At 37.6% G+C, this 27,748-nt stretch overlaps 1 protein-coding gene across 7 annotated transcripts in view; it reads left to right on the top strand.

Annotated features, from left to right (window-relative positions):
* The window catches only part of ATE1 (arginyltransferase 1), a 158,594-nt gene extending 131,112 nt beyond the window's left edge, over positions 1-27,482 (top strand). For all 7 annotated transcript variants that reach the window (XM_032607842.1, XM_032607845.1, XM_032607844.1 and 4 more), the window contains one exon: positions 23,366-27,482. In XM_032607842.1, coding sequence (XP_032463733.1) covers positions 23,366-23,544 — 179 coding nt within the window. In that variant the 3' untranslated portion in view covers positions 23,545-27,482. The remainder of the gene's footprint in view (positions 1-23,365) is intronic.
* The last annotated feature ends 266 nt before the right edge of the window (positions 27,483-27,748 follow it).

The following is a 27,748-nucleotide window of genomic DNA, read 5'->3' as shown; positions in this document are numbered from 1 at the left end:
ACCCTGCACAGCTTCAGTGGAGGGCTTCCAGATCAGATATTTGGAGTCCGTATGGTGAAATTCAAGTGTTAGAAATAATGGGCTCACTCATTAAAAGACTGAGGAAAGTTTTGGCCCTAGGCAAGGGAAGAAGAAAATAGTACAAGTTTAAAGCCATTTTTATTTAATTGTAGCTGTACCTCTCTGGGCTTTCCTTGTCTGTTGCTAACAGGCGTCTTCTCTGTTTCTTAATTCTAGTGATATCAATAACTAAGATATCAATTTTTCTCATGGTTTTCATTTTGTGTTTTATTCTTAGGTATATACACATACATGAGCTTTGGGTAAGAAATGTCACTTGTTTATTGATGGGTGATAGGTTGTTTTTTTTCCCTCCTCTCCTCTGTTACAGTAGATTTAGACTTAGGACTGTAGCACAGACTCTTACATTCTTATAAAGGAGTCTCCTATTAATCTTGGTCAAGATTTTAATATTTTTATATTTTACTGGGGCCTAATTTTGTAATTTTATTGATCAAGTATTCCAAAGATTATTAACTGAAAACTGTGCAGAACTAAACAAAAATCTATTCTGTGGTACCCCACAATAATATCATTGTTTATCACATATGTTTTAGCAAGCTACACAGCCATATGCCTTATTTTTAAAATAACTCTTCACTTTTATTTGTAATGTAACAATCTTTGTTTACCAAATGTCTGGATTCTCCAGACGCGTCTGCCTTTTGAGAAAGATGTGACCTTATAGGCTTGACTCCTTGGACAGACTCTGGACTGAAATACCATGCATGATGATTTTATTACACAGTCAGAGATGCTTTTTAAAAAATATTTTACTCTAAATGAACATTTGAATATGCTAGGGAAAATTTAAATAAAGACAGTTTGTGTTTTCTTCTCTCAATTCCTTTTTAGCTCACTGTGTCAAGTTGCATAGTTAATGTCTCCGCAGACCACAGCAGGGTCATTTAACGCGGTATTCTGAGCCTTAATGTCCAGAACTCTGAGTTCTAATTTCACAATTAGATCTAAGTTAAGTTCCCTTCTTAAAGAAGAAAATCTCTCTCTTCCGAAGAGTAGGTTGTGAAGTGTGACAATGCTTATGAGAGAATGTAATGAAAGTGCTTCAAAGAGCTGTGAAATAACACTTGGGCTATTTAAACTTTCTCATCAGCATTTTTCTCACCTGCCATCTGTACCAGCCTTATCAATCCAAAGCAAATTATTGCTCTTATGGGAGCTTTGATCTTCATTTTAAAGTAATGCCAGGTAATTCCTCCACGCTGTGAATAAAACCAAAGAAAAAAGTTTCCAGGTTAGTAAGTTAGAGGGTATGGGGAGGCAAAGAAAGGATTAGATACTGTGATATACTGACTAAATGTAAATAAGTTATGTTTGAGCTAGTTTACTAAATTTGCAATATCCCTGTCCTTTAAAATAATGAATAATGTTTTCAGAAAAAGTCTAGTGATTATAAATTGAATTATATTTTTAACATCTCTTTAAAAAAACACCCTATTGTTATATCCATTTTGTGAATCCTTTGATAATACAAAGGCTCTTTGCAGTGCAGTTAGTCACCATGTTATATTGTCATTTTAAAAATTAGGAGTTTTGAAAATGTTTCCTTAAAGCACTTAAACTGCATTCAAGAAGGCGAATAATAGCAGAAGGGACCATTTAGTTTATTTGTACTTTTTGAATTTGCCACTGGTGCTAGAGTTTGTTTTGAGAGATAGTCCTGTCTTTAAACTACAAACTGCAGCCGTTTCTTTTATAACTGTTTAAATCTGAAACTGATTTAAGACTCACGAAGAAGTACTTGGATTATAGGAAGACTTCGTAAAGATTTATTTTAAACTTTAAGAAACTAGAATTTACTTTAGAAAGTCTCAACTTTTAGGGACCTGTGACTGTGTAGCTGAGCAACGTGAAGACAAGACTTCATGTCTTGTCAGAATCTGTGTCTGTGTCAGAATCTGTCAGAGCTGAGGGGGACACAGGAAAGGGACCCAGGAGTGGCCTGAAACAAAACGGAGTTTCTTCTCATGCTCCTGCTGTCCAGAGGTTGTCTATATTGATGGTAAAATTTTGCCGTAACTGACTTTGGCTGCTGGTTAGCTTGTTTTTTTAATGACAAGAAAGGAGTTTTAATGTTCTTATTATAGTACCCCTCCACCTTTTCATTGTTAAAACATTTTGCTTCAAAGTAGGCATTTTCAGTGCAATGTAATGAAATGAAAACGAAAACCTAGAGCGTTAAGTCATTTGGGGAGATTTGAGTCAGCAGGTAACAACAAATGGATTCCATCCTAAGCAGATGGGAACTAGTGAAAGCACAGCAGAAACTCTGGAGGTGCATGGAACTGGACTGGTAGCCCCAGAAACGGTTGGGAGGGTCTAATAAAGGTTAAAAGCAAAAACACCAAAACCTGGGTAGCTAGAGGAGGTTTTTAAAAGAAAACATTTTTCCTCTGAGCAAGACGATAATATACCAGAAGACACGTGGCAAAGCTTATTCAGTGTCGTACTTTTTGTTTATCACCTTGGAGAGGGGGAGTTTGCTTTGTGGAAGTACGTTGCATGTTCCCATCTAGTATCCAGAGATCATAGAATTAAAACACTCAGGTGGGGCTTCCCTGGTGGCACAGTGGTTGAGAGTCCACCTGCCGATGCAGGGGACATGGGTTCATGCCCCGGTCCGGGAAGATCCCACATGCCGCGGAGCAGCTGGGCCCGTGAGCCATGGCTGCTGGGCCTGCGCGTCCGGAGCCTGTGCTCCGCAACGGGAGAGGCCACAACAGTGAGAGGCCCGCGTACCGCAACAAAAAAACAAAAAAACCCCCAAAAACCACTCAGGTGATTATGGGCATTGAACTGGGGACCATTAACCAACGGGGCTTTTGAGCAGCAGCAAAGCAGTTTTGTAGCTCGTGGCGGTCTGAAAAGTATCTGTAAATTCTGGTCAAGCGGTTGACTTTGGCTGTGATTCACTCTTGGGTTTGGGCCCAAACTCCTCTCTTCATACAAATCATCAGTTAAGCTTTGTCAGTTACTGAAAGATCTGGAGCATGGGTGTCCTCTACACAGTGTCTTTGTTTCTGGAATTCTCAGCCTCTCTGGAGAAGCGACATAGACTAGTCCAGGATGTGAGGCGTGAGGCATGAGACAGAGCCTTTCATTCCAAATAAGCCAGGGGCATTTTTGACAGGTTGTTTGCATTAGCATCATTTCCTTATGTTTTATTGTGGTTAATTAACAGGAGTTTTATGAGGATTTCAGGTACCATTCTTGTTCTAAAAATGGATCAGCACAGCATAATTTAAAGCTATTGTGACCTGATTAATTTTCACATTTATTACACATTCAAAAATGGAGAATAATCCAAGAATGATTTAATTTGAGAATTCAGACATTGAGTAATAAACATATGGTACTAATTAACATGAGAATTGATAAAAGTTGGGGAGCTGCTCTGAAGATAGGTCCCTGGTGCTCGTCTCTGAAGGGTGTGAGATTAGGATCAGCACCAGGAACCACAGATGCTTACTTGTAGTCTACCCGGCACTGCGCCTCATATGTCTGTGTATCGCCATAGTTCAGGGCATGTGGTGTCTGGGTGCTGATTCAGTTCCCACCCTTGAGGAGTTTACTGTCAGATTGGGAAGGCTGTCCACATATAAACTGATAACGAGGAACTAGAATATTGTTCCTATAAATAAAAGGTGGTTTTTTTCTGCATTAAAAAGCACCATTTTTGATGGATGTGTTAAGTGGCTTGTTTGTGGTGTTCCTTACACGATGTACACATATGTCGAAACCTCACGTTGTACACCTTAAGTACAGTTGACCCTTGAACAACGTGGGTTTGAACTGGGCGTGTCTACTTACACACGGATTTTTTTTCAGTAGTAAATACTTCAGTACTGCACTCTCCAGGGTTAGTTGAATCCGAGGATACAGAAACGCGGATACAGAGGAACCACGTATATGGGCGGGGGTGGGGGGGATGGCTATAAATTACACTTGGACTTTTATGTAGAGGGTCAGTACCCCTAACCCCCACTTTGTTCAAGGGCAACTGTATATGCAATTTTAGTTTTTATTTGTCAAATATACCTTAATGAAGCTGGGGGGAGAAGCACCATTTTTAAGTGGCCATAATTAAGGAGAAGCAGCTAAGGTGACCTTATGATGGCTTACAGGAACAAATTGCTGGCATTTGTAACTGCGTTTTCCCAAGCGAAGTTGACAGAAGAATAAAAGAATAAAATGTGCTTTCCTCCTGCTGATTGTTTTCACATGTGGAGCTTATTGCTCGTTGCATTTCGGTCTCTAAATTGTGAGAACAGTTAGAAATGAATGAAACTGTAAAGTCTTCGCATTTTTTACAAAGGACATATGGGTTATGTTTTCTCTAATTTGTTTGCATAAAAGATTTTGGAAACTTGTACTGTCGCCATTAACTCTGTTCATTGGCCTTTGTACTCCTACTGTTGTTTGGCATTAAAATAAAACCCTGAAACATGTTACGTCTTGAATGAGAAAAGCTTTAGAATCCTAGATAAGCTGGATTATGGCTGGTGAATCTGGGGCTGGAAGAGGAGCTCCCTGTAACCTTGCTTCCTAGGTAAGCATACCTGTGTTTGTATTAAACATGGTTCATAACTTAACCCAGCAGGTCATCATTATTTTGGCGTTCAGAGAATCACTATTTACAGTGGGGAGAAGAGATGGCTGTGTGTAACTTGGCTTTACTTAACCTTTTGTGAAGGTTTTTGAGGGATCTAATTTGATGTTTTGTTTTATCTGTTGGCTTTTTTTTCTGACAGCCTTGGTATCATTTTGCTCATGTTAAATATTCCTTTTATTAAAATTTTTTTGGTAAGCCTAACCTAGGTAAGTGCTGTTCTTGAGATATCTACGTTTGCCTTAAAGGTTTGGGTGTTTTTATGTGTCAGAAAATTTAAACATTTATTCATTTGTTCATTCATTGAAAAGATACTCTGAAATGAATGTGTAGAGTCTCATTTTGAGATTGCTCTTAATTGCAGCGGATAAATGAAAGGTCCTGATAAGATTTTTTTTTTTTTCAGTTAAGGAAGTATCTTATAAATCCCCCACTCATCTTGAATAATAAATTATTAAAAAATCAAGCACAGTGAGTTCTTGTTATTAAGTCAGATCAGACTTATTATTAAAATTTGGCTTTATTGATCAGAGTATTTATTTTATAGCATTGTTTGAATTTTAAACCACAAAGAAGTAATTGGTCTTTAGGTTCAAAAGCAGACAGTCATAAACAACATGATACATAATGAAACATGGAATATTTTAAATTTGTACATAAGGTGCTACAGTTTTGCTTTGGCTTACGAAAATCAGTAAAATCTTGAAATACTACCTTTGACCACTAATCTCAGAGGTTGTTAGGGACTTTTCTGCTAAAATAACTACACCATGAAGACTTGGCACAGTGAGAACATCCTGGGTATTTTACTCTGTTGCCTTTGTGAGTGCGCGCTCTCCCCCTCTCTCTGGGGGCGGGGTGGTGGTGGTGGTGTTTCTTTCTTAATGTATCAAACAGTCCATTCCTTCTCACTGCGGCGTAGTGTTCCATGGTGTGGATAATAGATGTATGCCACGGTTTGTTTAACCATTTGCCTATTGAAGGACATCAGGGTTGTCTCCAATTTAGGACTGTTACCAAAAAAAACTACTCTGAACATTTGTTACACAGGTTTTTGTCTAGACTTCAGTTTTTGTTTCTCTGGGATAAATGCCTAGGAGTATAATTGCTGAGTTGTATGGTAAGTTGTATGTTTTTAAGAAGCTGCCAAACTGTTTTCCATTTAGTTGCTACCAAACTAAATGCCAGGCATTTCCAAAGTGGCTGCACCATTTTATATTACCACTAACAAAGTCTAAAAGACGCAGTTTCTTCACATTCTTGCCAGCATCTGGTTTTGTTACTATTTTTAAATTTAGCTGTTCTAATAGATGGGTAACGGTATCTCACTGTGGTCTTATTTTGTGTTTCCTTTATGGCTAATGATGTCGAACACCTTTTCATGTGCTTATTTACCATCCAAACATTCCCTTTGGTGAAGTGTATCCTCCTGTCTTTTGTGCGTTTTCTGAATGGATTGTTTGCTTTTATGTTGTTGAGTTACAAGAGTTCTTTATATATTCTAGATACAAGTCCTTACCAACTTGTCTTTTCATCCCTTTAATAGGGTCTTTCACAGAGCAAAAGTTTTAATTTTAATGCGGTCCAGTTTATCACTTTTTTATGTGTCATGCTTTTGGTGTTATGTCTAAGAACTCTTCACTAAGCCCTAGGTCTCAAATATCTTCTAAAAGTTTTATATTTTTACATGTAACATTTAAATCTGTGATCCATTTTGAGTTAATTTTTGTATAAGATGTGAAGTATAGGTCAAGATTTAATTTCTTGCCTGTGGATATGCAAGTATTCCACCACTATTGAAAAGGTTCTTCCTCCGTTTAATTGATTTTTTTTTAGTCAAGAATTGGTTGGCCATACTTGTGTGGGGCTATTTCTGGATTCTCTATTCTGTTCTACACATCCGTATGTCTACCCTTTGCCAGCACTCTACAGTCTTGATTGCTGTAGCTATATAACAGGTCTTAGAGATTGGATAGAGTGATTCTTCTGCAACTTTATTCTTTTTCAGAATGGTTTTAGCTCTTCTAGTTCCTTTGCCTTTCCATATAAATTTTAGAATAATCTTGTCTATATCTATAAAAATACTTTTAGGGATTTTGATAGGAATTTTGTTAAATCTATATATCAGTTTGAGAAGAATTGATATCTTCACTGTAAGTCTTATAATCCATGAAAATGGTTTATCTATCCACTTATTTAGATCATCTCTGATTTCTTTCATGAGCATTTTATAGTTTTCAGCATGCAAGTCCTGTACATACCTATTAAAGAATTAGACTTACACCTAAGTATTTTTTTAAAAGCAGTTTTAAGTGGTGTGGTGGTTTTTATTTTAGTTTCCATGTGTTTATTGTTAGTATATTGAAATACAGTTGATCTTTTAAAATTATTTATTTATTTCAATTGTAAAATATACATAGGATAACATTTACCATTTTAGCCATTTTTAAGTATACAGTTTAATGGCACTTAATACATTCACATTGTTGCACAACCATCACCCCTTTCGTCTCCAGAACTTTTTCATTATCCTATACTGAAACTGTACCCCTTAAACAATAACTCCCCATTCTTCCCTCCCCCAGCTCCTGGCAACCATGATTCTAATTTTGGTCTCTATGAATTTGACTGCCCTTAAGTACCTCATATGAGGGCTCTCAAACAGTATTTGTCCTTTCTGTGACTGGCTTATTTCACTTAGCATAATGCCTTCAAAGGTTATTCCCCATTGTAGCATGTGTCCGAATTTCATTCCTTTTTAAGATTGAATAATATTCTTCCATGTGTATATACCATATTTTGTTTATCCTTTCATCTGTCAATAGATATTTGGGTTGCTTCCGCCTTCTGGCAGCTGTGAATAATGCTGCTATGAACATGGGTATACAAGTATCTGTTTAAGTCCCTGATTTCAATCCTTTTGTGTATGTATCTATTTCTCTTCTTTGGAGAAATGTCTGTCAAGTCCTTGGCCTGTTTTTAAATCGTAAACTGGGTTTTTTGTTGTTGACTTTTAAGACTTCTCTATATATTCTGGATATTAGTCCCTTATCAGATATCTGATTTGCATTATAGTATATTTTTGCATGTTGATCTTGTATCCTGTGTCTTTGCTGAACTTACTTACAGCTCTTGTTTCATAGAGTCCTTGAGATTTTCTGCATAGACTATTACATCATATGCAAGTAAAAATAGTTTAATTTCTTCTTTTCCAATCTGTATGCCTTTTAGTTCCTTTTCTTGCCTTATTGCATTGGCTGGAATGTCCAGAGCTATTCTGAATAAAAATTGTGAGAGCAGACATCCCTGCCTAATATTAGGGGGGAAAGTATTCACTCTTAATCAAGTTGAGGAAGATCCCCTATATTCCTAGTGTCCTGAGAGTTTTTATCATGCATGGCTGTTGAATTTGTCAAGTGTGTTTTATGCATCAGTTGATGTCATCATGTAATTTTTCTTCTCTGTAGTAGATTATATTGACGGTTTTCGAATACTGAATCAGCCTGGCATCCCTGGGATAAACCCAACTGCTAAATTCTGTTTGCCAACATTTTGGAAAGGATTTTTGCATGCATATTCATAAGGGATACTAGTTGGTAGTTTTCTTTTTTGTATTGCCTTCGTCTGTTTGGGTTCACTCCTTTTTTACTTTCTGAAAGAGATTGATAAAGTTGGTGTTAATTCTTCTTTAATTGTTTGGTAAAGTTCTCCAGTGAAACCATCTGGGTCTGGATGTTTCTTCTTCAGTGATTAATTGCAAATTCAATTTCTTCACTAATCATAGGGTTATTTACATTATCTATTCCGTGTTGGGTAAGTTGTGGCAGTTTTGTGTATTTTGAGGTTGTTATCTAAAAGTTTCCTTTCTTGCTAGGCTGTCCCTTTCCTGGTCCTTTGGTTAGATTGAGAAGGCTTTTCATGGTACTTTTATGTTTTTGGTCTGTATGTTGGTGTTTTAAGTTTCCAGCTTTTCCAGTATGCCATCCGGAATAAAAGGGCAATAAGAAAACACAGGGAGCTCACCACCGTGTCCTTCCTCGGGTCTCAGAGACCCTACTGGGCTCTCGCCTTCTCTCACCTTTCAGTGTCTTCTTACGTTTTATATATGATGCCAAGGGTTTTCAGTTGTACTTAGTGGGACAATAGGGAAAAGTAGGTCTGTTTCATCTTCCTGCAGGTGGAAGCCCTCTTGTCTTTTATTTAATTTTTAAAAAGTCCAAAGAACAATTTTTTACTAGTTAGGAATTGTTTAAACTATCACATTTGTTTTAGCTGTGCGTTTCTGACTGTGTCTTGAAAAATATTAAACATGTTACAGGTAGTTAATGTGTGGTAAATGGATGATTGAGAAAAATCTGTAACTTTATTGCCTGGTAAAAATTGAACCTGATAAAATCTGATCCAAGTTTTATAAAGGGCTTTTTTTTTTTATCACTCTACTATTACTTCCTATATTAACTTTCAGAGTGGTTATAGCAACCAGTTTTAGGTTTAAAAATTCAGAAAAGAAAATCAAGTTTTAAAAGAGTAGATCTGTGACACTAAGCACAGTTCTGATAGATGAAACTTTAACCGAAAGTGGGATCCAGCTGCTCACCGCTCAAAAGCCAATAAAGAGGCCAGGTTTGTGGAAAGGAAAGTTTGCTTTACTTTGGATGCTGTCAACAGGGTGTGGGGGAGGGCGAGGGCGAGGGCGGACGCCTGTCCAAAGGCCGACTCCCCCTCCCCCGACAATCAGGGGGCAAGAGCTTCTATAGACAGAGGGAGGGGGCTGCGTGCAGAAGCAGCACAGCCAGCTCTGACAGTCATCTTGAAATCGGTTGTCGGTGGTCTGACCAGCGTCATCTCGATTGTTTTAGGTACAGTTAATCTTCAGTTCCAGGGTCGGTTTGTTTCCATTTCTTTGAGGCCAGTTCTCGGAATTGTGGCAGCTTATGTCATGGCTACAGTCTGGTCACCATGCAGTTCACTTCTTCCACCTGGCGGGGGTTTCAGTACCTGTAAGACAGCTCGCAGGATGTGGCTCAGAATGTTATCTGTAGCCCTTGAGGAGGAACGAAAGGTCCTTGACTATGCTTAATGACTAAACTATTATTATTTGGTCTCCTTTGACTGTTTTCCTTTGTTTCTGCAATATCTCACTTGTCTGATTAAACTTATTCTTTGGCTAAAATTTTTCCACAGACAAAAGTCAGGCTGAGGACATGGGGAGGCAAGGACCATAGGGTCCTGCTCCATTTTAATACCACTGTGACAGTCCGTTACTCCTGAGGTTTCGATGTTCTTAAATGTACTTTTAAGGGACCATCAATTTCTCTCTCTTTTTCTCATCTCTTGTTAATATATTAGCTTTTTAGTCTCCACAGATTCACTTTATCATATAACAAATAAAATTAAATAGAAATCTGCTATCTTCTAATACAAAAATAGTGAATCACAACATTATTGTACTAAGATGTAAGATGACAACTGAGGTTCGTTTTCTCTGTGCTTGTTTGCACTATTATTAAGGCACACCTGAGTGTCACTGTCTCCATTCTGAAGCTTTTAATGGGAGCAGAAATGAAAAGTGGCCATATGAATGTGGCTGTATAGGATTTTTACTGCTACATCCTTGTGGGTGTTTTGTTTGTTTTTTAAAGTAATCCTCTGTCCTGAGCACTATTTTTGAAGCCAAGTGGCAAGAAATTGTTAATGCACCCTTATATTCATACACTGATTTTTTTAAGGTGTCATCTGTGTCTGATTGTATGATGAGGGAATTCTTCATCATTATCTGTAGGCCCCACTTCCAGATACTGATGATCCCCCAGTGTATCCTGAGTATCAGAATTTCTTAAAGCTTCCCAAGTGATTCTAACGTGCATCCAAGGTTGAGGACCACTGCACTCGAATTGAGCTTACTGTATTTAATGTGTTTTCTTTGAGAGTCTGCAGTTTCCCCTATTGTTAATATCTTAAAGTTTTCTTACTTTTTTTATTAATAGACTTTTTTTTAAAAGCAGTTTTAGGTCTATAGAAAAGTTGAGTCTAAAGTCCAGAGTTCCTATATGCTCTCCAATCCCCCACTCCCAGTTTCCCCTATTATCAACATCTTGCATTAGTATGATACATTGTTATAAATGATAAGCCAACATTGATCCATTATTATTAACAAAAGTGCATAGTTTACGTTAGGGTTCAGTCTTTGTGGTGTACATTTTATGGATTTTGACGAATGTATAACAACATGTGTCTACCATTACGTTATTTTACAGAATTGTTTCATTGCCCTAAAAATCCCCTGTGCTCCCTCATTCATCTATCCCTCCCCTCCCAATCCCTTGGCAACCACTGATCTCTTTACTGTCTCCATGGTTTTGCCTTTTCCAGGTTGTCATATAGTAGTGGAATCATATACAGTCTGTAGCCTTTTCAGATTGCCTTCTTTCACTTAGTAATATGCATTTAAGTTTCCTCCGTGTCTTTTCTTTTCTTGATAATTCATTCCTTTCATCACTGAATGATAGTCCATTGTATGGACGTACCACAATTTGTTTATCCATTCACCTACTGAAGGAAATCTTGGCACACATTTGCTTCCACATTTTGCAATTAATGAGTAAAGCTGCTATGAACATTTATTTGCAGGTTTTTGTGTAGACATAAGTTTTCAGCTCCTTTGGTCAAATACCAGGAAGCACAATTGCTGGGTTATATGGTATAAGTATGTTTACCCATTCCTTTTTAATGGTTGCATACTATGATATGTATCATTGATAATACCTCCCCTCCATTGATGGACATTTAAGTTTTAAATTTTTTAATTTAAATTACAAATAATGCTACAACAGAGTTTATACATCTTTTTGCACACATACTGATATTTATGTAGAATGGACTCCTAGAAGTAGGATTGCTCTGATCAAGATAATGTGCATTTGCCTTTAGCCACACGTAGTATTATCAAGTCTCCTGAGGAAAAATTTTGGCTGGACCTGAGGGTTTGGAGGTCAGACTTAAAAATGGTAATTGAATCCACGGACATGGATGAAATTTCTGAGGGAGAAAATGTAGAGCAAGAAGAAAGAACAACCTAGAACAGAACACTAACTCCCAACATTTAACAGTCAAGTAAAGAATTGCCCTGGAGGTAAGAGAATAACCAGGATAAATGGTGTCAGGAAAGTGGAAGGCAGAGTGGATTTCAAAGAGGAGGAAGTGGTCCTCTGAGTTTATACTTCGCTGAGGGTGGTAAAGACTGCAGTGTTTTTTTCGTGTTCAATGTCAGGGAGACCCTTTGACCTTAGTGAATAGAATGAAGGTGATTGGACCAAGATACACATTGAAATAGCCTGTGGAGTGAGTGGGGAGGTGAGGAAATGGCCGTTAATGTAAATGCTCTTTAAAGGAGAGAAAGAGTAAGGTAACTGGAAGAAAAGGTAGGGGTCACAGAGAGTTTTATTTGTGCCAGATAGCAGAGTCTTCAGCTTTTGTGAAAGTGAGTGGAAAGGAACTAGTAGAGAGAAAGATTCCAGAAAGTTGCAAAAAGCAAAACTTGAATTCGCCACTTGCCGGCAGCTATTTTTGTAGCATTTACACTGTATTAGGTATTATAAAATATCTAATTTATAATTAGATATAATTAGGTATAATTAGATATATATTATAAATGATCTAGAGGCGATTCGAAGTATACCGGAGGATTGCATAGGTTGTGTGCAAATACTACAACATTTTATACAAGGAATCTGAGCATCCTCGGATTTTGGTACCTGCTGGGGGTCCTGGAACCAATCCCCCATGGATACTGAGGGATGACTCAGTATGCAGATGGAGCTGAGACCAAGAATGAGGAAGAGGACAGGTTTCTGGATTGAGACCTTTGGCCAAGAAAAGTGAATTTGTGTTTGCCCCTATGGTAACTACTGTAATTTCAACTTTTATTTTACGAGGATTTGAAAATTTCCCCAGGAAATTTTCAAAAGTCTTTGCTGCTTGAAGGTACTTTTAGAAGTCTCTAGCTTAATTCCCTTGGAAGGAATCAAAATCAACCCAATGCCAGATTCACTCTTTGGAAATTAGTATTATAGCTAACTTTTGTTGTATTTGGGAATTCGACTTTGTGACCAGCAACATCATTACCATTTTGGTAATACCTTTCATGAGCTATCAAATATGGTGGAATTTAAAGGTATTGATTTAGATAAAGCTAATTTGTCAAACCAAGTGAACATCATTGATCCTAAAATGAACTGATTCAATGTATTTGATAACTAAAAAAAAATTATTAGCTATTCCTGTACTGACTTACAGTATTACCTTTTGCTTTTCCCTCTTTTCAGAACTCTACTTAAAGATTTTTATTCTTATCTTGATAGCTAAATTTACAGATACTCTGAAGCTGGTAAGGATCTCTAACTTGCCAGAAGAAAAGAAACAATATGAAAATACCTCAGTAGGCTGGGGTGATGAGAATATGTCAGAACAAAATTTAACAGTTGAAAAAAGTACAAATGTAATGCTTGGGTTCCAAACACACACACACAAATAGGAGGGAAGATGGGACGCTGAAGAACGTAGCTTAGCATTTGTTCATTTTTTATTTGAAATAATTTCAAATTTACAGAAAAATTGTAATACTAATACAAAGAACTTGTTCATATTCTTCAGCCAGACTCCCCAGTTGCTAATGTATTTCCACATTTGCCTTATCATTTCATCCCTTTTGTTCTGTATTTTTTTCTCAACCATTTGAAGGTAAGTTGTAGATATATTGAGCTATTATCCTTAAATATTTCAGTGTGTATTGCCTGAAAACTGGAACACTTTTGTACGTAATCAGAGTACAGCCATCAAAGCCAGGAAGGTAGCATTGATATATTACTACCATCTAATCCACAGACCCTATTCAGATGCCACAGATTTTTCCAGTGATGTCCTTTATGACACAAAACCACACACACATACTTACAAACCTACTTTCCTTTTACCTTCTTTTCTTTCTGATCCAGAGTTCAGGTTGGGATCATGTGTTGCATTTATTGTCATGTCTCTTTAGCCCCCTTTTCCCTGGAACAGTTCCTTAGTGCACTCCAGGTTTTTCATTACCTTGACATTTTTGAAGAATACAGTCGAGTTACTTCGTTGAAAATCCCTTAATTTGTGTTCATCAAACGTTGCTTCATAACTAGATTCAGGTTATGTAGTTTTGGCAAGAATACCCTGGAAGTGATGCTGAGTTCTTACTGCGACATCTGAGGAGGGGCACACGCTGTCGATTCATCTGACTGCTGGGGACTCACTTCGTAAAGTGAGATATGCAGGTGTCACTGCTGTAAAGTTAATAAGTATTTTGTATATGTTAGTAAGTAAATATTTTGTAGGGAGATACTTTGGGACAATGTAAATACCTTTATCAATTAATTTTTACTTTCATTGATGATTCTTATTTGGATCATTTATTACTGAGATAGCTGGCAAATGATTTTTCTCATTCAATCATTCCTTCTACTTTTCTTAGTTGGTATTCTACTACAAGAAAGAGCCATCCCTTCTCCGTTTGCTTGTTTATGTCAGTGTGGACTCATGAAATCCTAACATTTTGGTCAATGTATTATATAATCGATTACTCTCATTATTTGTTTTGAATGCTCAAATTGTCTCAGACTTGGCCAGCAGGGTCCTTTTCAAGGTGACTCCTGTATTCTTTTGATGCATCTCCAACATTTTTTGCGCATTTACTCCCTGGCACAAAGTATTCCAGGCTCATCTTGTACTTTCCCTGACCCAGCTCTGCATTCAGGCACTTCTCCAAGGAGCTCTAGTTCCTTTTTGTGGAGAGTAATATTTAGCAAACAAGATCTGGGTAATAAGTATGCTCATTGCTACTGGGGTTTCATTGCTTCCAAGCCCTCTCAACAGACAGATCTAGGAAATACACTCACGCACTTATATCTACTTGTGTATTTGTATGTCGATACAGTGTATAAACACCATGAGTTTTCACCTGTACCTCCAATTCTGATCCAACACAGCAGAACTTATTCTAGTCTTCTCCCTTTCTAGCCCTTCTCTGACAGAGAAATCCAGCTCCCATTTTTCTCAGTATATTTATTTATACGATCAGTTCCTTTGTATGTAAATAATCTCTTGACCACACAAGCCAGGAAGGGCTTAGGCGGCTCTGGACTCGAAGACTGCCTCTTTGGCCCCAGCCCCTACACACCAGCAGCTGCACGAACCAGCTTCCTTTGTCTTTGAGAAACTCTGTAATGGTAAGTTTTACGTGTTTCAATTTACATTTATTATATTGTTACAAGTTTTTAAGTGTAGCCTTTATTAGGGTAAACATTGGTGGTGAAAAAGGAAGTATTTAAGAGTGTATTTAAGGATCAAAACACATAGAGTAGAAATTTGAAAGAATACAACCCTTATTCATCATCAGGAGGGGTTTGCTATTAGCATTTTACTTAGGTAACCAGTAACCAGCATCTAAGTAGAGTCCTCACAGAGGTGAGCTGAGGCAGGAGGTAGAGTTGGTGTGGTTTTTGTACGCTGTAGACTGTGAGTCTGGCATTATCCTGTTATCCTCTGGTGACCTTTTTACAGGGCTTTGATGCCATAACGTCAGAACTAATCTGGAGTTCTTTCTGGTAAGAATCATCTTGATGGATTAGTTTTATATTATGATTTCTGGGAGTCAAGAGGTTTTTTTAATTACCATGATATCACGAGTTTGACAACATTATGTAGTTTTTTCCCTTTAAAAAGATATTTCCACCAGGACAGTAAGGCAAGAAAATGAAATAAAAGGCATCCAGATTGGAAAGGAAGACATAAAACCATCTTTATTTGCAGATGACATGATCTTGTATATAGAGAATCCTAAAGACTGTACTAAAAAACTATCAGAACTAATAAGTGAATTCAGCAAGGTTACTGGATAAAAGATCAACACACAAAACTCAGTTTTATTTCTGTATACTTGCAATAAACCATCTAAAAATGAAATTAAGTAAACAATTTTATTTATAATAACATCAAAAAGAATAGAATTGTGGGCTTCCCTGGTGGCGCAGTGGTTGAGAGTCCGCCTGCCGATGCAGGGGACACAGGTTCGTGCCCCGGTCCGGGAAGATCCTACATGCCACAGAGCAGCTGGGCCCGTGAGCCATGGCCTCTGAGCCTACGTGTCCGGAGCCTGTGCTTCGCCACGGGAGAGGCCACAACAGTGAGAGGCCCGCGTACCGCAAAAAAAAAAAAAAAAAAAAAAAAGAATAGAATTGTTAGGAACAAATTTAGCAGAGCAGTGAAAATTTTATATTCTGTAAAATACAAAACATTGTCGAAAGAAATTACAGAAGACCTAAATAAATGGGGAAAATTCCATGTTCATGGATCAGAAGACTTAATATTAAGTCTTCAAACTGACCTACAGATTAAATGCAATCCCTATTAAAATAGCAGCTGGCTTCTTTGTAGAAATTGATTGTTGATCCTAAAAGTCACACGAAAATTAAAGGAACCCAGGGCTTCCCTGGTGGCGCAGTGGTTGAGAGTCCGCCTGCCGATGCAGGGGACACGGGTTCGTGCCCCGGTCCGGGAAGATCCCACATGCTGCGGAGCGGCTGGGCCCGTGAGCCATGGCCGCTGAGCCTGCGCGTCCGGAGCCTGTGCTCCGCAACAGGAGAGGCCACAACAGTGAGAGGCCCGCGTACCGCAAAAAAAAAAAAAAAATTAAAGGAACTCAGAATAGCCAAAACAATCCTTAAAAAGAAGAATAGAGTTAAAGACTATGTGATTCTGGCATATAGTTAGACATATGTATTAGTGGACTAGAATTGGGAGTCCAGTAAGAAACTCATATTATGGTCAATTGATTTTCAAAAATGATACCGAAGACAGTTGAGTGGACGAAAGAATAATCTTTTCAACAAATGGTCCTTGGTCAGCTGGATATCCACGTGCAAAAGAATGAAATTGATTCCGTATTTCACATGATATACAAAAATTAACTCAAAATGGATTGGATCCAAATGTAAGTGCTAAAACCATAAAACCCTTAGGGAACAAAAATAGGAGTAAATCTTCATGACCGTGGACTTGGTGATGGTTCTTAAATATGACACCAAAAGCACAAGCAACAAAAGAAACAAATAATAAATTCGACTTCATCAAAGTTAAAAACTTGTATACTTCCAAAGACATCATCAACAAAGTAAAAAGGCAGGTCATAGAATGGGAGGGTGTATTTGCAAATCATATATCTGATAAGGATCTAATGCCCAGAATATATAAACAACTCTTATAGCTCAATAAAAAGCTCAGTTTAAAAATGGACAAATGATTTGAATAGAAAGAGGATATATGAATGACCAATAAGAACATGAAAAGAAACTTACCATCATTAGCTTTGACCCAGCGCAAATCAAAATCACAGTAAGATGCCACGTCATACCCACTAGGATGGCTGCAATAGGAAAAGCAGATAAAAACAGGTGTTGATGAGGATGTGAAGAAATTGGAACTTTCATACACTGCTGGTAGGAATGTAAAATGGTTCAGCCACTTTGGAAAACGTCTGGCAGTTCTTAGTAGGTTCAACACAGAGTTATCATAGGACCCAGCAATTTCACTTCTAGGTATATATCCAAGAGAAATGAAAACACACAGAAACTTGTACACAAATGTCTGTAACAGCATTATTTATAGTAGTTTAAAAGTAAATAACCCATATGTCCATCAACTGCTGAATGGATAAATAAAAATTGATACACTAGTTCCCCCTTAAGCCTCAGGGGATATGTTCTAAGACTTCCAGTGGATGCCCGAAACCATGGATATACTGAACCCTATATACTATGTTTTTTCCTATATACATACCTATGATAAAGTTTAATTTACGAATTAGGCACAGTAAGAGAATATCCGAATTGCCAACATTACTACCCTTGCACTTGGAGCCATTATTGAGTAAAGTAAGGGTTGCTTGAACACAAGCACTGTGATACTATGACAGTTGACTTGATAACCAAGATGGCTACCAAATGGCTAACAGGTGGGATGCACTGGACAAAGGGGATGATCCGAGGGATGGGATGGGGTGGTGCGAGATTTCATCACACTACTCAAAGGAGTGCACCCTTTAAAACTGATGAATTATTTCTGGAATTTTCCATTTAATATTTTCGGACTGTGGTTGACCACAGGTAATTGAAAGCGAGGAAAGCAAAACTGCGGATAAGACGGGGGGAGCTGCTGTGTATCCCTACAACAGTATATGATTTGGCAGTAAAAAGGGCTGAAGTGCTGACGCCTGCTATAGTGTGGATGAGCCTCGAAAACACTGTGCTAAATAAATCAGTCACAAAAGATCACATATTGTCTGGTTCTGTAGAGAGGTTGGTATTGCTTAGGGCTAAGGAAGTTCGGAGCAGTGGGGAGTGACCGCTGATAGGTATGGGGTTTCTTTCTGGGTTGCTGAAAATGCTCTAAAATGGATTGTTGTGATGGTTACACACCTCTGTGACTACACTGAAAACCATAGGTTTGTACACTCTAAATGGGTGAATTGTATGGTGTGAGAATTGTTGCTGTAAAGCTGTTGTTGCATATTCTTTCAGAAATAAGCTAAGTTTAGATTTGTTTTCTTAGTTTTCATTTTTACCAAAAACATATTCTGAGTGAAATGACTAGCCAACAGTATTCCTTACAGAATATGAAAATGTGTAATTCTCCCTGAGGGATTTCCAAATCGATTTTTGAGTCTCCCACCAAATGGGCTTGAAGACCTCACTGATTGAGCTCAGTTAATTTCTGTCATAACTGCTGTGTATTCCCTTGCCTTGCCCTTTGCTTTCCCATACTAAAAAGCTTCCTCTCAAATTCTCTCCACCTTCCCCATACACTCCCCCATGGCAATTAAAACATTTGTTAATACCTCTTGTCACTTTACAGTGTTCTAAATCATGTTTGGCTTTGAACTTGCCAGAGTTGAGTTCGGTTTCATAGTTGGGTTCCATCATGTATTTATTTGTTCAAATTTTCAAATTCCATTATATCCCCATTTTGCCCAATGATATTTAGCTTCGTTAATGTTACCGAGTCTACCATTTATATAGCTACCTTTATGAGAAACTGTATGTGTAACAAGTATGTAACTTGTTTTTATGTTTATGTTTTCATGTTCTTGCAATGCTGTAACAATAAATAATGAAGTTAAGAAAACAGACTGTTTCATCAGTTTCTGGAAAGCCTAGAAGTTACAGAGTCTCTTTAAGAATAACGAATGAGTTAAATCCCCGTAAGAAGGAGAGGTAAAGCTTTGATCCCTAGGTTTTTTCCTTTGAAAGCACCCGTGATGTACAGTTCACCTCCTGTGAATAAAGAGCTGGGGGAAATCAAGCAGTTGCTGCCCACCAGAGTTTTCCTTGAAGATTAAAACATCACAGAGTTGACAGCATATTTGTATCACTAGAGATCAAATGCTCATCTCAGAAAAGGGTTTGCAGGATTGCCTTTGGTTTTTATTTTATGAAATTAAATTGTGATATGTTAGAGAAAGGAAAGATGGAAGAAGTTCTTGTTGGCAGACATTTTTAAGACATCTCAAAATGAGCTGGCATTTTCCCTCAGATGAGATGACAAATGGCCTTTAATCTCAAAATGGCTTTATTTTTCTAGTATCTTCAAGATCCCCTCAAGAAGAGGCCTGTTGTGCTGTATGGGTTTAGCTGTGTAGCTTTTTGTCTACAAATGCTGATAACATGTATCAGGCAAGCAACACACATGATTACAGGAGGGTTTTGTGAGGATATTTGCTTTTTTTTTTTAACTTTAGTAAATAAATCAACTAATTTTCAGTGTTTTAAGTGTCTGGTAGAACTTTTCTTGTTTAGGTTTTAAATTTAAATTTTAATACTAATTATATAGATTCTACTAAGAATTAGAATCTGCCTTCATTGCAGATGAAATTGATGGTTATAGAACTGCAGACCGCTAACCCCAGAAAACACAGTTGTAGTCTGTATAACGATAGTCAGTGGTTTCTGAAGTTGACGCAATACCCATCGAAAGGGTAATTGACTTGATTTTCTGGCCGGAATGTAAGATGTGGCTAGAATGTAATCCAAAAGACTCTATATTTAAATCTTTAGATGCATCTTATGGAATTGTTAAACTCTGAGAACGTGGATGGACATTTGGGGAGGCAAGGGGGAGAGGGGTCGGAGAGAGGATTGTGTGTGCGGGCCGACATCACTATTTCTGTATTATTTGAGTTCTTAAAAAAGCATTACTTTTATGGTTTAAAAAGATATAAAATAAGAAATGAATGTGCATTTTATTGAGTATTCAGTAATTTCATTGATGACTATTTCCTAGAAAATGTTAAGGTTAGTTCAAGTTATTGAAATATCAAGTTTTAAACATTTTACAGTGTATCTTTTCTTTGTTTCTCTTACACTCTGTCTTGTTGATCTGTTTCCTTTTTCAAAAGTACTGGTGGTTTTAGATTGATACTTTGGCACCTTTGGGTAGGCAGAATTCTAAGTTTACATTCCAAATTTGAGCTGCAATTTCAGTGTTTTTAGGTAGGGAAAGATATGCTTGATTGCTACTTTTTATCTCTATGATGTTTCAGTGCCTTTTTTTTTTTACAGTCAAAGTGTGATAATGGTAAAATTTAAGAAATGGGGGCAATTAAGAAAACTAATTTGTATTTTAATAAATTTATTAAAAGTTTTAATTAAGTCTCAGTATTTTGGTGAAATGGTGATAGAATGTCAGGAACACAGCATTTGGAATCTTAAACAAACAACAGCAGTAACAGTAACTACAGTGCCATGAACTTCCGAAGTATTTGAGCACTGAGACCAAATATATTTGCGTCTCCCATGACTTGGATGTATTAACATTGAAGGGAATGAGGAGAGGATTTTACAATTCATTATTACCACTTTTTGTGGTAATTACATGTGATGTTAAAAAATCAACAGCTGGTTGATACCTACTTTTTGAGTATATTAAGTATTTGACTACTTCAGTCCAGAACAAAGGCCTCAAAAGTATTTGGAGTAAAAAGAACTATTGAACTTGATTGCTTTCTTTGCTATAAGGTTCTCTAAAAATGCTATAAATTAATTTAGAAGTTTTATGAAAATTAGATACATAAGTTAAACAGTAGACTCAGCAGCGTCACAAGCCAGTGTGTGTTTCAGTGGTTGAATCTTAAAGCTTTTCCTGTAATCTTAATAAATAGAAATGAAGTATATTTTTTGACAAATGAAACAATACAAAATTTCCTACTCTCTAAGAGGAGTGCACTCTAAAATAGTTGAGGTAAATTATACATAATGGTGGGTTTTTCCTAATCTTCTGTTTTTATTTTTATATGTCATACTAGAAAAGAATAAAAATTAGAGGGTGGCATTTCATTCTAGATAAAATAAGATAATGGCATATCAAATCTTAAGTTTTTATTTGTTAGAGTGTTCCATTCATTTGAATTTAAAAGGATGTCTGTCCTAAACTATTTTAGGATAAAGGTTTAAACTGTGAAACAACATTCTGTGTAGTTAAATATAGACATGCTTTAAAATGCCATTTTAAAAAGTCAGGGTTTTAGATTTAGCCGGTTTTGTGCAATTTTGCCACTGTCCTTGCTTCTCTCCTTTGTTCTTCTTACTGATCTTTACTAGTTTTCTATTTGTATGAGTTTCTAAGCATAATTGAATCTAACCTTTTCCTCCTAGTAGCATTTATAAGCAGGTGATGGAGATTTCTGTGTTGCAATCCATGTGCTTTAAACTGTCTGAAACCGACAGCAGGAACCAGGTCCCTGCCTTTTCCTTTGCTTGTCATTTACCCTGGTAAGGGATGTGGTAACCTAGTAAATGTCAAATATTTAGTTGTTTTAAAGTATGTGCATTTTCTGCTTCAGTTGGATAAAGTAATTTGTAAGAAACAACACATATTTTGAAGTCCAACCAGGTACACCAAAGCCACTTGAAATATTTACAACAGAGAACATTTAATTCACGGAATTGGTGATAACAGGCAGTGGTATTGCTGAGAGCCAGGAGCACAGAGATGTGATCCAGAGAGTAGCAACAGCAGGAAAGCACTGCCACCCCTGGGCTGAAGAGAAAAGGGGCTCAGGGTCCAGGGAGGGCAACCAATAGAAGCTGGCTAGTTCTAGGCAAAGGGAACAGTTAGAGATAAGTACTGTTAACAGGTTAATGTATGTCCAGATCCTTTTCTATGCATATACTAGGCTTTTAACACTGAACCTATTTTTTTTTTCACTTAACAATCTATTTTCCTTTGTCTTTTTAATAGCTGTATAACATTTTACTGTATGGATATACCTTAACATGTTTATTAACCAGTTCTCCATTCATGGACATTTATGTTGCTTCCAGTTTTTTTAGTATTACAGAGAGTATTGCTGTAAATATCCTTACACACATATATAAACACTGGTGTGTTTGTTTTTCTAGGACAGTGGTTCTCAATCCACCTCTTAGGCTTAAGAAAATACTGATGCTCAGGTTCCACTGAGACAAGTTTTAAATCAGGATCTCTGGGAATAGGATCCAGGCCTTGGTATTTTTAAAAAAACTCTTCAGATGATTCTCATATTTAGTCAGCTGTGCGCTGATTCTGAGAACTGGTCTTGCTGAGTCAATGATTTAAAAAAAAAAACATTTTAGTAGATCTGTTAACATTGTTTTCTGTGTTAGTTAGGATTAGAGCAACTGCCAACAATAGAAACCTAAAATAATTTGTCTTAAGGTAGTTTTTTTCTGTTTTATGTAGAATTCTAGACAGAGGCAGTCCAGGGCTGGAATGGCCGTTTTGTTCCACGAAGTTCTCAGGTACCCAGGTTCCTTCTAGCTTTTGTTTTTGCTGAACCGAGAGAAAGCTGCAAGACAGAGGTTAGAGCTCCTACTGTGATATTTATGCTCTAAGCGGCAGAATGAGGGAAGGGCTGAAAAAGGAAGGAGGCAAAGACCCTGGGCCAGCTGTCCTACAAAACCCTTTACTTGTATCCTGTTGGCCAGAACTTGGTCACAGGACCACACCCGGCTGCAAGGCAGGCTGGGAAACAGTATGCCCTGCTAAAAACCAGGAGTTCTTCTATGTGGAAGAAAGGAGAGCCGATAGTGGCCGTCTCCGAGAAAGCTGCAAGCATCTGCCCTCCTGCCTGCGCAGCACGAGTGCCCATCGCCCGAACCTGGCCAGTTCAAGTCAGCCCGGACTGCTGAGTCAACAGAAAGCCTCACTGCAGGGACGGAAACTTCACACAGTGAATGTTGGCTCTGGGAGAGGCAAAATAAATTTAAATCAGACTCAGGAAAGATGCTGGAGAGCTGTAAACTTCGTCGTGTAAGAGAAAATAATAAGGACGTTGAAGGCCATTTGAAAAATTGCACGCAATTCCTTGTCTCTCTCACTGATGTTTCAGCTCTCTTTGTGGAGGGAATTTACTGTCTTTCAGCAAGGCATTTGTTATTTATTAACATACTCAAGTTAGTCTTAATACTGCACAGCCTCATTTGAACATACTGCTCAGAGAAGGCATCTTAATACATAGTACATAATTTTTATACTTCAGTTAAGCATTCTTAAATTAGGAAATGAAAAGTGGTTTGATAGGTGCTGTTTTTAATCCATATTTTTTTGTTAATGCAGTGGATGAAGATCGCAGTAAGGAACCTGACCGCCTGCAGGTGTTTTACAAGAAGACCATAATGCCTTACGGTGTGTATAAGAAGCAGCAGAGAGACCCGAGCGAGGAGGCCGCCGTGCTGCAGTACGCGAGGCTGGTGGGGCAGACGTGCTCCGAGCGGATGCTGCTCTTCAGAAACTGAGTCAGCTCAGTCGCCTCTCTGCCCGGGCACTCCTGCCAGCGTTGTGCTGCTGATGTGTGCCGCGGTGCAAGTTCATCACCCGGGGGGAGCTCTGTAACCGTCCGCAGATTAGACTTTTTAATTTTGATGGCTATATAGCTTTTCTAAAATATTTTGTGGCAGTGTATTTGTGAGAATCTCATGGTTAATATAAAGATTTTTTAAATGTGTTATGACCGAGACTCATAATTGGGGTTCATCATTTCGGAAGTCTGTTTTATGAACAAGAGACGGTAAACTTCTCTTGTTAATATTAAAACAAACTGTTTCCTCAGAGCCATTTAAAACATTAGTTTATGCTGAGAGACCTTAGGTGTGGGGAAGAAGTGGGAATTCTGTGTCATCGCTTAGAAAATGTCTTCTCAAGGCAACAAAGCTGAGCTGTTACTCAGTGTTCAGTGTTACATGACTGCCGAGTGTTATATTATGTAGTTTAATAGAAAACTTGAAAAAAAGGAAATAGTACAAACTTCCGAAAAAGGATGTTTGTTGTGTTAACATCGGATGTCTCTTTACCCAGGACAGTCCTATTCGTGTCTGCTGTCTTGGCACAGTTATTTTTCCTAGAATAATTCTTACTCGTGCTCCCTTTTACTCTCCAAAAGATCCCAGTTTGGACAATAAAATATGTGATTACCGTAGCTATATATTATACTGTCGAAACTGGGATACTTTGCGTTATTTCTCAGATCTAAGAAGTGCAGTTTTTTTTAGAAAGTTGTTGGCTCCTGCCTTGACCTCAGCCCCATCAAAGGTAAATATAGACTAATTTTTATTTCCTTAGAACTCAGGACACTTGTTTTTGGTTATTGATTAAAAATTAGTTTCTATCTGACTACTTTTATAGCTGTGCCACGCGTTGCATGTAAGTGAAGTAGGAATCATCTTGACCTCTGTTCTGGGGCAGGAGGCGAAAGCACCCGGTTCTTGTCCTTTGATTTGGGGGCCAGAGAGGAGACACTACACTTCCTAGTCTGCAGCAGAGGCAGGTCCTTCTTTCCCTCTCCCTTCTCTTAGTTGGTCCTTCACTCATTCAGCAGATGTCCCTTGTCCCCCACTTTCAAGGTGGCAGGCACTGTGCCAGGAGGTGGGAGGGGGGCAGGCGAGTCGCGCTGTGCCGGAGGTGGGTGGGGGGGACAGAGGAGGCTTACTCTCCTGTGCTCTTTCTCAGCTGACCACCACCTGTTGCCACCTGCTTGGCCGCTGAGTCCTTTTCAATTCTCATTTTGCCCATATTTTCATTTTCTGTTGATTTATCTTTTAAAAAACCGTGTTATAAAACTTAGTGGCTTGAATCCCACTACCGATTTTTAAACTTTTAAATTCACTGAGTTTAGGTATAAAACATTAGAAAATAATTTCAGCTAGCTGGAATAAAAGGAAGGATCATAAAACAATGGTTTTGAAAATCAGATGTCTAGAAGTTCAACATCCAAATAAATTGTATTTATTCATTCAGAGAGAGAGAGTGTGTGTATGTGTGTAGCACCTACCATGAGCAGGTACTTAGCTAGCTGGGGATAGAGTAGTGATGGCATGGATTTTGCATTCTCTGGAATTTTGTCCTTCAAAATAGTCTCCCAAGAGCATTTGATAGACTCTTATTTAGAACTGCCTTCAGAATCTGTAGAACATATAAGAAAATATTTCCCTCTAAAGTGAAGATAGCTTAATTTTTTAATGATTTACGAAAATGATACTTTAAGCAGCTAAACATTAAGCAAAGCATAAATAAGAAAGTAAGAATGACCTGAAGTCCTATTGAGTTGAAAGAAATTTCAAAACAGGACTTCAGAAGCGTTGTGAGTAATCTCAGTATTATTAAAATAAGTAGGTTGGGTCCATACCTGGTACCCTTGGCATTGGAATGTCCAGGTTGATGTCATCAGGTGCGTTACACCAACTTTCATCTTAGTGTGTAGAGTGGAATTCATTAAGATCACAACTCAAGTATCAGATGAAGAGAAAGCTTGGCTCTTACTTCTTACCACAACTCTGGTGTTTTCCTGCAGAGTTCAGTTTAGGATTCCTTCAGAGGAAAAGGATTAAGCCCCCTATTTGGAGCTGTGGTGCTCTCCCTGTGCGTGGCTTTCTAGGTTGGCTCCGTTGAAGCTCCAGAGAGAGGTGGGGACGGAGATTCTTCTACTCAGTTGCTATTTTCGTGTGTTGTTCTTCTGAGAGTAGACAGTGTGTTGATCCTCATGAACAAGGTGTCTTCAAAAGACGGTTATTTGTTCTTTTGAGCCCTGCTGAGTGAATGTTGATAGTGGGCTAGAAAAGGACAGTCAAGGAAAGTGACTTGGCTCGGTCAGGTGACAAGCAGTCTAGCTGAGAAATCTGATTTTACATTAACGGCTTTCATCTAAAGAAGGATGCATGAGAACCTTTCAAAGATAGTTTATATCTTTTCAAGGCTGGAAGCTTTGCATTTACAATCTTAGTGCTGCAGTCCCTTTCTGATTAATTAAGGTAAATTTATACCTGCCTCCCTGTCTTGGGAGCAAAAATGTAATAAAGATTCCCCATGCTGTCATCTTTATTTAAATTATTTCAGTTCTGTGAGATTTTTGTTATCTTATTTTTTTTTAAATGTAATCTGAGCACTTTCTTTATATTCTGAAAGATAGAGGCTATTACCAGATGAATATATTATTCATTTGATTAAAATTATTTAGATAAGAAGTTATTACTGTTTACGTTTGCTTTCAGATATTAGCTTATTCTAATTTTTATCCATTTTTCAAAATATCAGTTGTATATGATTTCTTATGTTTTGGAATTTATTATGTAAATGAATCTTTTCAGATTTCCGGACAGTATATGGTTTCACTTGGTAAAGCTTTATATTATTTCAGTAGAATAAAGATGAGAAAGATGATGATCAGCTACTTAAAACGTATCTACTGTTGCTCACTTTAGAGAAGGAAGTGAAGTGGGAACAATTGGGAAGTGTTTGAATTAGGCTCTGGTTACTCAAATGTGGATTATTTTCCAGAAGAAAACCAGTGACTGTAAGACAAAACACGTTTGGTTTTTGCATGTGATAGTTTTTGCTCTTGTATGTGCTTTTTGAACAGTCCATTTGATAAAGCTTGAATGGAAAAAATAAAACTCCCTGTCTGCAGCGGCTGTTGGTGGTCATTACTTAAAGGCCGACGTGTCCATCTTTCGAATTCTTGGCACATTTCACCTGCAGTGAGTATGCAGGAAGCCGAGGTCGCCACTGGCTACGTGAATGACAGTGTTTAATTTGCAGTAATTGGAATCCCAGATCACTTAGTTACCTAAATCAAAGCATGATGGATTTCTTTCTCAGGAATAAATAAAAGTAAAGTATTACCTTTGGGTAAAAGAATGTCTATTCCCTAATTTTTCACAAGATAAATCAGGGAATAGACATTCTTTTACCCAGAGGGACTCGAAATAATATTTAAGTAGCAAACTCAAGTATGAATTTCTCTTAAAAAGTTTAGTTTTCAGAGAAATTTTCATAAATACCTCACAAAGCAAAGCGTGCTTTCATCCTTCGCAAGAGCCCACAGCATATTTCTAGAATACATTTTAAAGTGTTTTGTCTTTTTACAGTTCAGGGGACCCTGGTGGGTTTATGATAAAATGAATCCTGTTTCCCAAGTGATCTGAATATTACTTATAAATCCCACTGATATTTTTTCCAGAATGGAAATAGCTTTATTATTTTTCTTATTTGAAATAGATAGTGTTCGCCAGAAGACATTTAGACAGTATAGAAAAGTATACCAGAGAAAATAAAAGTCACTTACAATCCTGTCACTATTACTACTGTCATTCACATTTTGGTGTGTGTCCTTTCAGACTTTTTTCTACTTACATTTATGTATGTGTTTTATTTTGAAATAAATGTGAAATCACGCCATGTATATTGTTTCATAATTTTTTCGTCTATTCTTTTGAACATCTTAATTTACTGTGAAAATGAAAATAGATTGGAAGAATAATCATTTAAGTGGCTGTATAATATTCCACTGTGTCTATACTCTTTTGAGACAGGAGGTTTAAGACTTTAGTCCCATCTTATGGATGACAGGAGTTGCAATTGATCGGCATTAATTGTTTTTCTCGGTTCTTTGTAACACTTGGCAACACTGTTCTTATTCCTCATTGCCTGATTCCCTTTGCCTTTCAC

Source organism: Phocoena sinus, chromosome 16 (assembly GCF_008692025.1).
Source record: "Phocoena sinus isolate mPhoSin1 chromosome 16, mPhoSin1.pri, whole genome shotgun sequence".
Taxonomy (NCBI): domain Eukaryota; kingdom Metazoa; phylum Chordata; class Mammalia; order Artiodactyla; family Phocoenidae; genus Phocoena; species Phocoena sinus.
Note: the sequence above shows the minus strand (reverse complement) of the source record. Positions and strands in the feature narration are given on the sequence as shown.